This window comes from Schistocerca gregaria, chromosome 4 (genome assembly GCF_023897955.1).
Source record: "Schistocerca gregaria isolate iqSchGreg1 chromosome 4, iqSchGreg1.2, whole genome shotgun sequence".
NCBI classification, from domain to species: domain Eukaryota; kingdom Metazoa; phylum Arthropoda; class Insecta; order Orthoptera; family Acrididae; genus Schistocerca; species Schistocerca gregaria.
This window is the reverse complement of record NC_064923.1, coordinates 454,015,387-454,032,307: the sequence shown is the minus strand read 5'-3', so window position 1 is coordinate 454,032,307 and position 16,921 is coordinate 454,015,387. Positions and strand designations below refer to the sequence as shown.

General features: G+C 39.7%; 2 protein-coding genes across 3 annotated transcripts in view; one reads left to right on the top strand and one right to left on the bottom strand.

Annotated features, from left to right (window-relative positions):
* The window catches only part of LOC126267319 (vesicle transport protein USE1), a 130,096-nt gene that overhangs the window by 49,002 nt on the left and 64,173 nt on the right, over window positions 1–16,921 (top strand). The gene's annotated exons all lie outside the window — the stretch shown is intronic.
* The window catches only part of LOC126267318 (neuronal acetylcholine receptor subunit alpha-10-like), a 56,725-nt gene that overhangs the window by 33,834 nt on the left and 5,970 nt on the right, over window positions 1–16,921 (bottom strand). The window contains exon 4 of the mRNA XM_049972417.1: window positions 12,768–12,812. Within this exon, the coding sequence (XP_049828374.1) occupies window positions 12,768–12,812 (45 nt within the window). The remainder of the gene's footprint in view (window positions 1–12,767; window positions 12,813–16,921) is intronic.

Below are 16,921 nucleotides of genomic sequence, written 5' to 3'. Positions count from 1 at the left end.
GCCTCTTCTAAATCGATCCACTGAATCAGTCCTTTCGGTCCAGAGATACTCTACACCACTAATACTTGCTCTCTGGCTTTCATCATCTCACTGTTAATGTTTTGCACTGTGCAAACACTGTTGCATTATGCCAAAACGAAAGTGTAATTTTAACAGCAATATAAAAAGCAAGTTTCCTTTTATCACTGGTAGTGGAGAAACTGTAGAATGTACGTTGTGCAGATCAAAATTTGCTATTGATCATGCTGTAAGGTCTGACATTGTGAATCACATTAAGTCTAAGAAATATCGCATGAGTGATCAAACGAAAAGAGCTAACAAATGCGTGAGTGACTACTATGTAAACTTAAAATCAGTAGCAGAAATGGATAGGCAGTTGGCAGCACAAGAAGGTACGTTTTCATACCACAGTTCAATGCATAACCATAGCTTTAAGTCAATGGGCTGTACTACAGCAGTTGTTAAAAAACTTTTCAATCCTAAATTCACATGTGGACACACAAAACATAATGCAATCATTTCAAATGTTATTGCACCGTATGCAGCTCAGCAGGTTTTAAATGAACTGAAAAGTGCTCGATTCATTTATGTAGTGATTGATTCATCAAATCATCTGGATTTGAAGTTGGTTCCTCTCCTTATCCGGTATTTTCACCCTGAAAATGGTATCACGGTGGAAGTGCTTGAATTGCTTAATTTAGCTGGAGAAACTTCAGAATTATGTGCTGGAGGTTTTAAAGAAATGTGATCTTGAGGGAAAGGTGATTGTAGTTTCTGGAGGCACCACCAATTTTGGTGGTGGTGGTGGGGGGGGGGGGGGGGGGGGAATTTGTTCTATAAACTGCAACAGAACACATTGAATAATATAGTAGGTGTTGCCTGTCCTGCACATGTGGTGCACAATTCCTTACAAACTGGCTCAGATTGCCTACCCATCGACTGCCAATTAATTGTAAACCAGCATTTCCACATACATGCAGTAAGGGTTGAACCTCTGAAGTAATTCTGTAAGTTTACTGAAACTGTATACAAAACTACTTGGGCACAGCAAGACATGGTGGCTATCTCTGCTACCAGCATTGGAAAGAATTGTAGTGATATTTCCTGCTTTGAAATCATATTTCATTTTCCTTGATAAGTGTCCTGTTATCCTCAAACAATTCTTTGATAACCTTGTGTCTATTGTTCTTCTATATTTTCTTGCTAGCCAGCTAAAACCTTTCTCCACAACAAGTAAATGTATTGAGAAACAAGAAATCACAATAGTGGAAGTTTCTCAAGAAATAATCAAATAATTGGGCAAATTGCAATGTAGAAAATCTGAAACATTTCCCACATCCTTTGTACATGAGGCTCTAAGAAAGCTGGAAGAAGAGGGTGAAATTACTGTAGAACAATTTCATATTTATGCTGCCATTTTCTATGAATCTTGCATTGAGTATATTAAAGAAAGGTGTTTACCATTTCTCACGCCTTTTAAGGCATTTGACTGGGTTAATACTGAAAAGGAGCAGCTACAGTAAAGGATATTCAGGACTGTTGTGTTTTTGTTAAAAGTATTGTTCCAAATTTTCCTGTTGATGAAGGCGAACTTTTTGATGAATTTTCATGTGCACAGAACTTCATAAAAAGTGAAGGAGGAGACAAAGAAAGTGTTAGTGCAATGTGGTCTAAAATATTTGCTTATTTCAAAAGTAAAAACATTAACATGAAAAACATGATTCATTTGGTGGAGTTTTGTCTGGCAATTCCTGGGTCAAATGCTGCTGTGGAACGTGTGTTTTCATTAGTGAACTCTTTGTGGTCAGATGAAAAAAAAAAAAAAAAACACATAATGAAGAGGCCTTGCTCATTGTCAAAACACACTTTAATGGTGTATCGTGTACTGACTTTTATGATACAATTTCAAATGAATATGGACTTCTTGATAAATTACATGAAAGTGAAAAGTATGTTGATAGTGTGGCAGAATAATTGTAAAAAGTTATTTGGGGTCATCTGAGTGCACATTTTAAAGGTAAACTTGTATGTGTATTTAATTAGTCTATACAATATTTATGTCCTGTTTTTTCTTCATTGTCCCAGATTTTTCTCTAATTTATTTTAAATGTCTCCTTTTTCAGTGAAAATGAAATGGACACCCTACCTTAGGCCCTACTTACGTATTATAAATCTGAGACAATCAAACAATGGAAACTCCAGCTAGGAATGTAAGAAAAGACAGATTGCTACTTAGTGCAAAACAGGCACACACACCCAAGCACCCACCCACCCACCCACCCACACACACACACACACACACACACACACACACACACACACACACACTCTCCATGCACAAATGACCACCAACTCCAGCATCTCGGGCTGGAATGCAACTGACACATGGGACGGAAGCAACAATCTGGAGGGGGTGGGAAACTGGAAGGGAAAGGGATGGTAGTGTGTGGGTGGGGAGAGAGACGGACTCTGTCTGGTGGTGCGTGCAGGGACTAGATTGCCAACAGGGGCAGTGTCAGAAGGATGTGGGGCAGAGAGGTGGGGGGAAAGCAGAAGAGTTGGGGAGAGATGGGCAGATCATTGGCAGAGGGCTGCAAATAAACAAGGTGGGAAATGAGGATGGGGAGCAGATGATAGGAGAGACGGGGTGGAAATTGTTGAGTGGAAGATGTGGGAACACTATGTTACTGTAGAATCCCTCCAACCAAAATCACCCTAATTCCAGCACTGAACCCTGCCTCTTCCAGTTCATACCACCATCCAATCGTGATCTCTCCCCCCTCCCCCCCTCCCCCCCCTCATCCCACCTAACCACCTGCTGGTCACTTCCAGGAATTCATTACCTCCAACTTAGCCCCTCCATCCTTCCCCAGGTCCCTTCCTCAGAACACCAATCTTTAAGTAGAAGAAAGAACAGCCATAACAAAGTCAAAACAAATCTTGACCTAACCACACTACCTGCAGTCAAAGGTTCCACCACTGTTGTTATGAATTGCTGTGACTACCTGGCAGAAGGCCTCTACCAGAGTGATACCATCCCAGAAGTCCAACACAAACTCCAGTCCCTGCTTTAAGCCTTAGGCACTTTCCAGAAATCTCCCCTGAATCCATTTCGCTCCTTGCCCCTATGACATCCCGCACACGTACCTTCTACATGCTCCCCAAAATCCACAAGCCCAACAATCCTGGATGCGCCATTGTGGCTGGTTGTTGTGCCCCCACTGAAAGACTTTCAGCCCTCAATGACGACACATCCAATCAATTGCCTGTAATCTAGCCTCCCATGTCAAAGACACCAACCATTTCCTTCACTGACTCTCCACCATCGCCACCCCTTCCTCTTCCACTTTCTCACCTCCTCCAGGTTGCTGCTTGCATCCCACCACATGATAGCTGCATTCCAGCCCGAGATGCTGGAGTTGTTAGTTGTGTGTGCATGATGTGTGTTTCCTGTTTGTGTGTGTGAAAGGTAGGGTAGGTGTGTGTGTGTGTGTGTGTGTGTGTGTGTGTGTGTGTGTGTGTGTGTTTTACTGATGAAGGTTGTGGCTGAACTCTTTATGGAGTGTCTTTTAATTACGCCTGCCTGCAACTTGACGAGATTTCTTTATGGTAAGTAGCAATCTGTCTTTTGTTGCATTGTTGTAAAACTTAAGACTTAAAGGGTGAGGGGAGGAGGACTTACTAATTCTATGAGTATTTAGCCAAAGAATGTGACAGGAAGCAGAGATAATTGAAGTTCAGGGAAAAGAAATAAATACTTCTGTAATATGTGCTGGTGACATTGTTATTCTGTCAGAGAAGACACAGGACTTGGAAGGTCAATTAATCAAAATGGATAGCGTATTGCGCAGAAGTTATGATACGAACATTAAGTGAAACAAGGGTAATGGAGAGTAGTCAAATTAAATCAGGCGATTGCATGTGTGTTAGACTAGGAAGTGAGTGCTAAAAGTAGATGGTGAGTTTTGTTATTGAGTACCAAAATAACTGACTAAGGCTGAAGTGGCAAGGATATAAAATGCAAACTGCCAAAAGCGTTTCTGAGAAACATAGAGCTTTTAACATTAAATATAAACTGAAGTATAAGGAAGTCATTTCTTAAGTTAGTTGTCTCTATTGTAGCCTTATATAAGAGTGAAATGTAGATGATGATTAAGTCATATAAGAAGAAAAAGAAGCTATTGAAAAGCAGTGCTACAGAAGAATGCTGAAGATTACATGGGTAGGTCAGATAACCAGTGAGGAGACACTGAGTGGATTTCAGGAGAAAATAAATTTGTGGCACAGGTTCATTAAAAGAAGAGGTTGCTTTACAAGATTCATCGTGAGGGGCCAAGGAATATTCAATTTGGTGTGTGTATCCTTTCGTCTTTCGCTCTCCTTCCCCCTCTCCTGACGAAGCAACCGTTGATTGTGAAAGCTTGAATTTTGTGTGTGTGTGTTTATGTTTGTTTGTTTGTCTATCAACATGCCAACGCCTTCGTTTGGTAAGTTAAATCATCGTTGCTTTTGAGAGAGAGAGAGAGAGAGAGAGAGAGAGAGAGAGAGAGAGAGAGACTCAACTGTAGTAAGCTGGTTCAAGTGGGTTTAGCTTGCAGTAATTATGCAGAGATGATGCGGCATATACAGGACAGACAGATATGGAGAGCTGCGTAAAACCAGGCTTCAGATTAAAGACAACTACTACTTTCAGTTTCAGATCACATTTTTTTTGTATTACATGGTGCAGCAGGTTAGACATGGGTACAGTGTCGCAGTGACAGAAGTAGTTTCATAACAGTGCCAGTGTACCAAATAAACAAGGTGAAAGAAAGTAGAAAAATTACAGAATATGTTCCTGAACATAGTAGAGTCTTTTAGCCTAGTAGAGGCTCCCTCAGGACCCTGGTGAACACATCGGTCTCCATCACTATGGAGTGCCAGCTATCCACAGCCCTTGTCCATTTCCTCCATGTTTGCTCTCTGAAATTCCCAAAGGAGGTCTGGTATTTTTCCTGCATCTGCGCTGAAGAAGGTGGATTCATTGCCCAGCCAGGTCAATCAGATCATACGAAAAGAACAGACACTACGTAGAATCTGCAGATGTTATACCTACATGTAAATTGAAAGTGGAGAGGGGAAGAAAGGGAGGGAATCACTGCTGTCTGCTGCGTTGGGGCCTCACACAGATTCGGTGGCACTGAGTTGACCAGACCAGGCCTCCTGGTAAGCATGAGATCCTAGGTTTGTATCTTGGTCCGGCACACATTTTCACTTGTAGCCACGAATCCCGCATAATGTCCTGATGCAACTGACAGCAGTGATCCCTTCCTTTCCTTTCTTCACCTCCTCACCTTCAGTTTACATATAATGTATAATAGCTGTGGATTCTGTATGGTGTCTGTTCTTTTTTCTACAGACAAATTTCTATTAAGAAGTATGATTTTGAATTGAAATTTTTTAATCAGATTCTGTGGCAAAATAAAATGAACTCCTAATACTAAACAATGATTCTAACATGTCCAAGAGAACAGACACCGCGCATTCTTATAAAATTCTGGGGTATTTTTTTATATTCAGGGACAAACTGAGTTAAGAAGGAGATAGCTTCAAGGAACGGAAGACTTTAAAAACAGAGTAAATGAAGACAAGTGTAAGGGACACAAAAATATTTATTATTTATTAAACTGGAAATGGGAAGAAGCTGCTGATTGAAGAAAATTAGGAGAAAGAGCACGTAATGATGTGTAAATTTGTTTAACCTTCATTTTGTGATCCATTTTAAAAAGTCTCGTTCACTCTTGTCCTATTTATCTATTCCTTTTCCAGGTTATGTTTCTATTCAATGATTTCATTAAGTAATGTAAAGTTGCATCAGTGTAAAACATGGTGATTGAAATATTCATTTTGCGTGTGGAGAGGAAAATAAATTTTCTGTTAAGACTTACGATTTTGAATTGAAATTTGTTGTCAGATTATGTGGCAAAATAAAATGAAATCCTAATGCTAAACAAAGATTCAAATATCTGACAAAATGAGCTTGTACGAAGTGTGATCAACAAAATTTCGTGAAAGTGCAAACAGTACAATCATTTGATGTAATTTGTCCAGTAGCCTGATCCATTGAGACAGCCAGCATCAAGTTGGAACACGTTCTGACTTGTCAGTCAGGGTCCAGAGACGCCAGGGTGAGGTGGTGTTTACTGCGTGTGTCATGCATTGTGCAGCTCAATAGTCCTGTTTCATGTTGCAAAAAAATTGCCGAAGAAACTCATGAAATGTCAAAATAGGTCAATGGCAATAATGCTGTAACTCTGAAGACAGTTGCCATGAGCAATTTAAAAGTGGAAATGAGTTGGCAGAAAACGGACGACGTTTGGGATGTCTGTTAAACTAAAACACAGAAAAAATGCAAAAGGTGAGGAGAATTGTTTGTTAAAACATTTGAATAACAATTCAAGGGCTTATCAAAGAACGTAGCATCTGATACAGGTCCATGCAAAACATTTTTAACTGATAATTTGAAAATGAGGAAGGATGAGCAGAAGGAAAATTTTGTATCGATTTGCAATTCTGCCAGTACCTCGTCTCCTACCTTCCAAACTGAACAGAAGCTCTCCTGCGAACCTTGCAGAACTAGCACTCCTGAAAGAAAGGAATTGCGGAGACATGGCTTAGCCACAGCCTCGGGGATGTTTCCAGAATGAGATTTTCACTTTGGAAAGTAGCAGACGAGATACTGGCAGAAGTAAAGCCGTGAGGACGGGGCGTGAGTCGTGCTTGGGTAGCTGAGTTGGTAGAGCACTTGCTCGCAAAAGGCAAAGGTCCCAAGTTTGAGTCTCGGTCCGGCACACAATTTTAATCTGCCAGGAAGTTTCATATCAGCACACACTCCGCTGCAGAGTGAAAATCTCATTCTGGATATAGATATTAGTGTCAGTGGCATTGAAATACAGCTGACACTAAAATTGAACAAGACCTGCAGTCCATTAGAATCCCAGGCAGATTCTGTGCAGAATTTACAGGGGAGACAGCTACTCTCTGACTCACAGTATAACAAGAATGTCTCAAACAATAAACTGTGCTTAGTGGTTGAAAGAAAGCACAGGCACACTTATCTACCAGAAGGGTAGCAGAAGTGATCCACAAAATTTCTATTCGGTATCCTTGACATCCATCTGTTATAGGATCTTAGAACATATTTTGAGCTCAAATGTAATGATGTAACTTGGAAAGTTACCAGCATATATTTTAAAACACCAGTCATGAGAAACTTAACTTGTACTCATCTGACATGACACTCTGAAAGTTGTGGGTCAAAGCAAACAGGTGGATGCAGTATTTCTTGACTTCTGAAAAACTTTCAGAGTTGTAGCACACCAGTGCTTTTTAATGACAGTACAATGGTATAAGGTATCACTTAAAATTTGTGGCGGGTTTGAGAATTTTGTGGTAGGGAAGACGCAGCATGTTATCTTGCATGGTGAGTCACTGACTTATGTAGAAGTAACTACAGTTGTGCCCCAGGGAAGTGTTTGAATCCTTGTTGTTGTTCAGCTTGTTTATTAATGACGAAACAGACAATATTAATAGTAATGTCAGACTTTTTGCAGATGATGCAGTTTTATTTTCTTATTCTTATTCTTCTTCTTCTGCTTTATTAATACCCTTCTCCTCTTCTTTTGCTTTGTTAAGACCGTTCAGGATCACGTGTTACTTGTTTTGCAAGTCCTCTTTCTTCCCAATACCTCTTCATTCTTTTGCTTCTGTTAAGAAACTTTGATTTTGTTGTCTAGCCACCTGTAACCATCCACCAACCCTTTATACTCCTCCCTGTCCTGTACTATTGCCTGCAGATTCCTTTCTTTTATTCCTACAGCCTTCCAGTCATCTCTGACTTCCTTCATCCTATTGTTTCCTGTATGATATGTTGCATTTCATATCTTCTTAGTCGACCTCGCCTCGTCCAGCCCCACGACGTGCCCAACAAATCATAACTTCCTCTTCCGTATCTCGCTCGATATGGGTTAAATATTTTCATACAGTTCCTGTCATGTTCTGTGTATCCAGATATCCCCATGTTTTTTGGTGTCCCACATGCCTCTCAAATTTTTCCGCTCCTCCTCCTCCAGCTTTATAGAAGCTCTCTTGTCAAGTGTGATCATTTCTGATGCACACAGAGCAGCATTTCTTACAGTTGCTGTGTAATGTCACAGTTTTGAATTCCATGACAGATTTTTCTTGCCATATGTTAAATTCACCGCATACCAAAGCTTCTGAAAAAGCTGTGCCCTGTCTACTGTGCTACTGTTGCTTTGTATGCCACCAGTTATCTTCTCCCCAAAATAGCAAATACTGTTGACTTTGTCAACCATTTGGTCATCTATCTTCCAGTCAGACTCAGTGTTCAATGTCTTGGTCTTCTTATATGCAATCTTCAGTCTGACTTTTACTGCTGTTTTGGCTAAATTTTTTAGTGCTGTCTTTGCCTATTCTTCTGTCTCATTTAAAAGTGCCATGCCATCTGCGAATGCCAGACAGTCCACTATTGCATTATGTTTGACCTTGTACTTTGTTTGCACCTCTTGGATCTTCATGTGACTATTTAGTTGTGTCTACTGTCTCGGTACTTCATCCAAAACCAGGTTAAATAAAATTGGTGACAATCCATCCCCTAGCTGGACTCCGGTTTTTATTTCAAAACTGTGTGACAGCGTACTGCAATGCCTGATCCTGGAAGTAGTGTTGCTTAATGTTTCCTTTATTTTTGTGTGTGATGTAGCATCCAGTCCTCTATCTTAATAACACATCAGGCAGAATACTTCTGTCAGCTGAATCATAGGCCTTTTGAAAGTTCACAAATGTCACTATTGTCTTTTTTCCTTCCCTGTGCCTGTGTTCTATTATCATTTTTATTCCAAATATCTGTTTGTACAGTTCCTCCCTTTTCTTAAAGCCACACTGGTACTCTCCTATTGTCTGCCCCAGTTGTTCTTCAACTCTGTTCAGCAAGCTTCTCGACACAACCTTGTACCCTATGTTTATCAGAGATACGCCCCTGTAGTTATCCAGTACTTTCTTGTCCCCTTTCTTGTTTAGGGTATTATAATGGCTTCTTTCCAGATATCCATTATTATATTGTACACACTTCTTTCTATTTCAGGCCCACCCCACTTGATCTCTTCAGCACAGATACCATCATTGCCTGATCCCTTGTTGTGTTTGAGGTTTTTAATTGCCTCTGCTACTTCTGCCATGTTGGGTACATTGTCTATCCTGACTTTTGTCCCTAGAGCGTAAGGGGTCCACTTTACTGTCGGTGCTTCTGCATTCAGCAAATCTCTAAAATTCCTAGCCATTTCCTCACACACCTCTTTCTCGCCAATTTTTATTGTGCCATCTTGTACTATTACGAAGGATTCTTATGCCTCGAAACCTTTAATTCTGCTCTTCATTTCTCTGAAAAAGATATGTGGTTTGTGTTTCTTCAAGGCTGTGTTTGCTTCTTCAAGTTTCTCATTCCATCTACTTCTCTTGGCATTTCTGATCATTTTGTTAGCAATTTTTCTCGCATTCTGGACTTTCGACCAGTCTTCTTTCTTCTTCTTCCAGGATTTCCATTTCATCCATGCTTTTCTCCCGGTCTAGACTGCATTCTCACATTCTTCTGTCCACCACTCATGTCTCCTTTTCTTGTTGTGAGTGGCCAGTTGCACTGCCTCTTCTTCCATCATACCTCTCACTCTCTTCCAATCACTCTGAACTACCATTCTCTGTGTTTTTTTTAGAAGATCTAGGTCGATTCTGTGGGTGTTCATGGTCCTACATTTCCTTGCTCTGTTGGGTATCCATCTGCATTTTATTTCGACAAAGTGGTGATCTGATTCCTTCCTGGTATTTTTCCTCACTTTCTTTTTCATAATCTCTCTGTGATTCTTTTCACGGATTGCTACATGGTCTAGCTGATTTTCCCCAACCCCGTTTTCATGGCTGACCCACGTTATTGTCTTGCTTAACTTATCTTTGTAATGGGTGGTCATTATTCTCATCTTGTGTGTCCTACACAGTTCCACTAATCTCTCACCATTCTTGTTTGTTCTCTTGTGGGCTTGATAATCTCCCACAGGACCTCTAAATCTCCTAGCAAAATAGTGACATCTCTTTTCTTTAATGAAATGCTATATAAAAAAACTAAAAAAAAAACCTGCACCAAAATATTCAGTCAGAGGTTGATAAGAGTTCTCAGGTGTCCAGCCAGATATAATCATGAATGCACATGATATTTCAGCAAATAACGATCTGCCATCATCAGGTGATGCTGATAGACCACCTGATGATAGTGAAACAGTTATTTGCCAAAATATCATGGGCATTCGGCAATTGTATCTGGCTTGACACCTGAGAACCCTTCAAACAGCATGTATGATGGGAAAGCATCAGGTCACATAGACAACCTACTTAACTTTGAGAAATATAAAATTGTACTCTTCATAAAATGCAGAATAGTGGCATTCTTTGCCTACAATACTGAGAGTCTCAGTTGGTGTTAGTTAAATTATGCAAATGTCTGGTTAAAACAGTTTGTGGAGACATGAAGTTGAAACACATAGGATCAGTCATAAGTAAAGTGACAGATTTTGGTAGGTTACTAAAAATGCAGAGTACAAGCCTACAGGTGGACGCGGGTCATCCAGACATGTTCATAAGAAAACAATGCATTTAAGAGGTAAAACCAAAATATATTCTGCATTACAGGGTACGATGGGCGTGCCCTATGTTTGGTGTAGCGGCACCAGTCACTTAGCAGAGTGAGGGACGTAGGAAAGGAGAGGGAGAAAGAAATCCATTGAGAGAGAGAGTCAGCTGTGCAACCAACACTCCACTCATATTCCCTGCATCCAGCTCGTAATACCTCCCTCACTCATTTTGTTGGCTTTTACAGTCAACACATGGGAACACTTTGCCCACAAGCAATCCTAACTGGAAATAACTACTTCCAGGCTATAACGATTGTTGGAACTGGTTCACAGGCCACGACAGGAAGTATCAAAGTACTGGCTGTTATGAAAAAAATTTCAAACTGTTAACTCATTACTACTGATACTTCTTAAACTGGTGGTAGCCTGTACAGCAGTCAGTCTTCAAAGGAGACTGCTTATGTATTACTCATGTGACACACCTATAATATTACTCCTCAAGTGTATGAGACCCATACCACACAGAACTAACAGGCTGTATTGAATTTTAAGGGCTGCAAAAGTAGTCAGGTTTGCTCAACTCACAAAGCAGATTGTCACAAAAACATGGAAAAACCTATACTGGCAGACGCTTGAAGATAGACATCAGCTATCCTGTGAAAGCTTACTTACAAAGTTTCAAGAGTTAGTATTAAATGAGGAATCTAGGGGCCCCTACTAGAGATTAGAAAGAGCTCCACATACTTGCTTTAAACTCGCCAGCAGGTAGTACAATTTAAATTCCAAACTCCCTGTCTCTGTACACTCAGATACTCAACTTGCAAATCTCTCCACTGCCTATTCCACTCGAATCTGTAGTTGGATGCAAGTAGACTATATGGTGGAGGTGAAACAAACAAGAAAACAACAATTTTGTTTTAATTGGATGAACTTTGCATGCTTTTCATCTGAAGCTTGGAATATAGCATTAAACACTTCCAAACATCGTTCTTCCTCTCATGCATCACATTTTCTATTGTATACACTGCATCACTCTATTTTTGTCTCACACATTTCACAATCGTGCAAAAGACAGCTTTGTCAGAGGCCATCTGATCCCAACAATCGGTCATTTGCCCTGTCAATGCTACCATACTGTAGTGAGATTGTGCACTAGACTTCCGTACTAAGTTTGAGTTAGCCTCACTCCTGTATGCTTCAGTAAGAGAGAATGAATCAACAAGTAGGAAGTGACCACAGCACTGGCCTTTTCAGGCTCATCATACTCCCAGAACTGTAGTAAGAAGGAAGATAGCCGCTCTAGCATTGATGTAACAGTGGCACCTTGAGTTCTAGTGTATGCAACCCTCAACTTTAGACTTGTACTCACTCTGTTTCTCATGTTTTGCCCATTTGTTTCACACTGAGGTCTGCACAAAAGACAACATTAAATTAATTACAGAGCTGTTTGAGCAATCACTGTTCTGGTATTACATACACATAAGAAAAAGGAAGAAATCCTTGTACATGGTACTATGGGGAATACTGCCTGCTATGCACTTTGCAGAGGCTTTACTACCTATGTATGTAGATGTAACTCGGATATAGACTACAATAAAATTACGTCTGAGCTGTTTCCTTCGTCTTATGCATCTCTGTACCTTGGCTTCAGAACTGCTCATTCTTTCATTCAGTACCTGAACATCGTATTCTTCCATTCTTCCTTTTCGTGTAATTTCTCTCTAACTAAAAGAATTTCAGAATGCTAGGAATGGAACAGAGCCAGATGATATGAAGAAAGACAACTTTTCCTTTTCCGATTAGACAATAGTATCTAACCTTGGCATCTTCCAACTGGCAATCCCATACACTTTTAGTTTGTCCCATAAGACATTGTGAACAGTATGAGACCTATCAGGACCCTGGAACATGGTATAGCAATGAGGAACAGTGTGCCACGTTGCTAGCCACATTCTGGAGACAAAATTTTTTTTCATTAAAGGGTTTCGGGTTCAAGAACACCAACACCACCATATTTTAGTTCGAAGACATTGATGCACAAATGAAAAAGGTGATAAAACTGCAACTAAAACATATAAAAATAAGACTCACCATTCGCATGACCCCATTCACAGTGAATATGGATTTCTTCTCATCCTAGACAGAGAATAGAGAAATGAAAGGTTTTATTCAATTAAACGTATGAGAAAAGTTATGCAATTTACTATTAATTTTAATAAAAATGTTATGTGTAATTCGTTTAATATAAATTCTTATAATTATTAACATTCTTGAGGAAAGACCTGTGGTCAGATAACACAACTTCAAATTGTATTTAATTGTTTACAACAAAAGCAGTAATAATATAAGCAGTACTTCAGCTTTCATATAGAAAAACAAAATTTGGAAAAAAGGTTCTGAACACCATTATAGGTATAGTGCAACTATGTTTCACTTCTAATTGCCTTTTACATGTGTTGAGCAATAGAACATTCTTCCAAATTAAGTCCTTTATCATATATTTATTGCATCCATACCGTCAGTCACATACATTTTCCATTGAACTCAGCAAGATGATCATCTTTTGAGGATATGGAGAGAGTTATTAGTAAAGTGAAACAGGTGCTATAAAAAGCTACTATGTTCTATACTGTATAGTAACTAAAACTTGCTTTGATCTAAAAGGGCACACATTATTCAGGAACATACAGACAAGAATTAACTGATGAAATTGTAAACGATGTTTTCAGAAAATCATTAAGTGGTTCTCTGCAAATGGGCTCTCATTAAACATTGACAAAACACAGTATATACAGTTTCACACAGTAAATGGAGTAACACCATTAAATAAATATAGACTTCGATCAGAAATCGGTAGCTAAGGTAGAATATTCAAAATATCTAGGTGTATGCCTTGATGAGGGGTTGAACTGGAAAAAAACACATTGAAGATCTGCTGAAACATTTGAGTTCAGCTACTTATGCTGTTTGGATCATTGAAAATTTTGGTGATATACATCTCAATAAATTAGCTTACCACGCCTATTTTCATTCTCTGCTTTCATATGGCATCATATTCTGTGGTAACTCATCATTGAGTAAAAGAGTGTTCATTGCACAAAAGCGTGTAATCAGAGTAATTACTTGAGCTCATCCAAGATCATCCTGCAGAGACTTATTTAAAGAGCTAGTGATCTTCACTGTAGCCTCAATATATATATATATATATATATATATATATATATATATATATATATATATATATATATATATATAATGATGTAAAAAAAAAAAAAAAAAAACCATGAACCATGGACCTTGCCGTTGGTGGGGAGGCTTGCGTGCCTCAGCGATACAGATGGCCGTACCGTAGGTGCAACCACAACGGAGGGGTATCTGTTGAGAGGCCAGACAAACGTGTGGTTCCTGAAGAGGGGCAGCAGCCTTTTCAGTAGTTGCAGGGGCAACAGTCTGGATGATTGACTGATCTGGCCTTGCAACATTAACCAAAACGGCCTTGCTGTGCTGGTACTGCGAACGGCTGAAAGCAAGGGGAAACTACAGCCGTAATTTTTCCCGAGGACATGCAGCTTTACTGTATGATTAAATGATGATGGCATCCTCTTGGGTAAAATATTCCGGAGGTAAAATAGTCCCCCATTCGGATCTCCGGGCGGGGACTACTCAGGAGGATGTCGTTATCAGGAGAAAGAAAACTGGCGTTCTACGGATCGGAGCGTGGAATGTCAGATCCCTTAATCGGGCAGGTAGGTTAGAAAATTTAAAAAGGGAAACGGATAGGTTAAAGTTAGATATAGTGGGAATTAGTGAAGTTCGGTGGCAGGAGGAACAAGACTTCTGGTCAGGTGACTACAGGGTTATAAACACAAAATCAAATAGGGGTAATGCAGGAGTAGGTTTAATAATGAATAGGAAAATAGGAATACGGGTAAGCTACTACAAACAGCATAGTGAACGCATTATTGTGGCCAAGATAGATACGAAGCCCACACCTACTACAGTAGTACAAGTTTATATGCCAACTAGCTCTGCAGATGATGAAGAAATTGAAGAAATGTACGATGAAATAAAAGAAATTATTCAGATAGTGAAGGGAGACGAAAATTTAATAGTAATGGGTGACTGGAATTCGAGTGTAGGAAAAGGGAGAGAAGGAAACATAGTAGGTGAATATGGATTGGGACTAAGAAATGAAAGAGGAAGCCGCCTAGTAGAATTTTGCACAGAGCACAACTTAATCATAGCTAACACTTGGTTTAAGAATCATGAAAGAAGGTTGTATACGTGGAAGAACCCTGGAGATACTAAAAGGTATCAGATAGATTATATAATGGTAAGACAGAGATTTAGGAACCAGGTTTTAAGTTGTAAGACATTTCCAGGGGCAGTTGTGGACTCTGACCACAATCTATTGGTTATGACCTGTAGATTAAAACTGAAGAAACTGCAAAAATGTGAGAAATTAAGGAGATGGGACCTGGATAAACTGAAAGAACCAGAGGTTGTAGAGAGTTTCAGAGAGAGCATAAGGGAACAATTGACAGGAATAGGGGAAAGAAATACAGTAGAAGAAGAATGGGTAGCTCTGAGGGATGTAGTAGTGAAGGCAGCAGAGGATAAAGTAGGTACAAAGACGAGGGCTGCTAGAAATCCTTGGGTAACAGAAGAAATATTGAATTTAATTGATGAAAGGAGAAAATATAAAAATGCAGTAAATGAAGCAGGCAAAAAGGAATACAAACGTCTCAAAAATGAGATCGACAGGAAGTGCAAAATGGCTAAACAGGGATGGCTAGAGGACAAATGTAAGGATGTAGAAGCTTATCTCACTAGGGGTAAGATAGATACTGCCTACAGGAAAATTAAAGAGACCTTTGGAGAGAAGAGAACCACGTGTATGAATATCAAGAGCTCAGATGGCAGCCCAGTTCTAAGCAAAGAAGGGAAGGCAGAAAGGTGGAAGGAGTATACAGAAGGTTTATACAAGGGCGATGTACTTGAGGACAATATTATGGAAATAGAAGAGGATGTAGATGAAGACGAAATGGGAGATACGATACTGCGTGAAGAGTTTGACAGAGCACTGAAAGACCTGAGTCGAAACAAGGCCCCCGGAGTAGACAACATTCCATTAGAACTACTGACGGCCTTGGGAGAGCCAGTCATGACAAAACTCTACCAGCTGGTGAGCAAGATGTATGAGACAGGCGAAATACCCTCAGACTTCAAGAAGAATATAATAATTCCAATCCCAAAGAAAGCAGGTGTTGACAGATGTGAAAATTACCGAACTATCAGTTTAATAAGCCACGGCTGCAAAATACTAACGCGAATTCTTTACAGACGAATGGAAAAACTGGTAGATGGAGACCTCGGGGAGGATCAGTTTGGATTCCGTCGAAATGTTGGAACACGTGAGGCAATACTGACCTTACGACTTATCTTAGAAGAAAGATTAAGAAAAGGCAAACCCACGTTTCTAGCATTTGTAGACTTAGAGAAAGCTTTTGACAATGTTGACTGGAATACTCTTTTTCAAATTCTAAAGGTGGCAGGGGTAAAATACAGGGAGCGAAAGGCTATTTATAATTTGTACAGAAACCAGATGGTAGTAATAAGAGTCGAGGGGCATGAAAGGGAAGCAGTGGTTGGGAAAGGAGTGAGACAGGGTTGTAGCCTCTCCCCGATGTTATTCAATCTGTATATTGAGCAAGCAGTAAAGGAAACAAAAGAAAAATTAGGAGTAGGTATTAAAATTCATGGAGACGAAGTAAAAACTTTGAGGTTCGCCGATGACATTGTAATTCTGTCAGAGACGGCAAAGGACTTGGAAGAGCAGTTGAACGGAATGGACAGTGTCTTGAAAGGAGGATATAAGATGAACATTAACAAAAGCAAAACGAGGATAATGGAATGTAGTCTGATTAAATTGGGTGATTGTGTGGGAATTAGATTAGGAAATGAGACAATTAAAGTAGTAAAGGAGTTTTGCTATTTAGTAAGTAAAATAACTGATGATGGTCGAAGTAGAGAGGATATAAAATGTAGACTGGCAATGGCAAGGAAAGCGTTTCTGAAGAAGAGAAATTTGTTAACATCGAATATAGATTTATGTATCAGGAAGTCGTTTCTGAAAGTATTTGTTTGGAGTGTAGCCATGTATGGAAGTGAAACATGGACGATAACTAGTTTGGACAAGAAGAGAATAGAAGCTTTCGAAATGTGGTGCTACAGAAGAATACTGA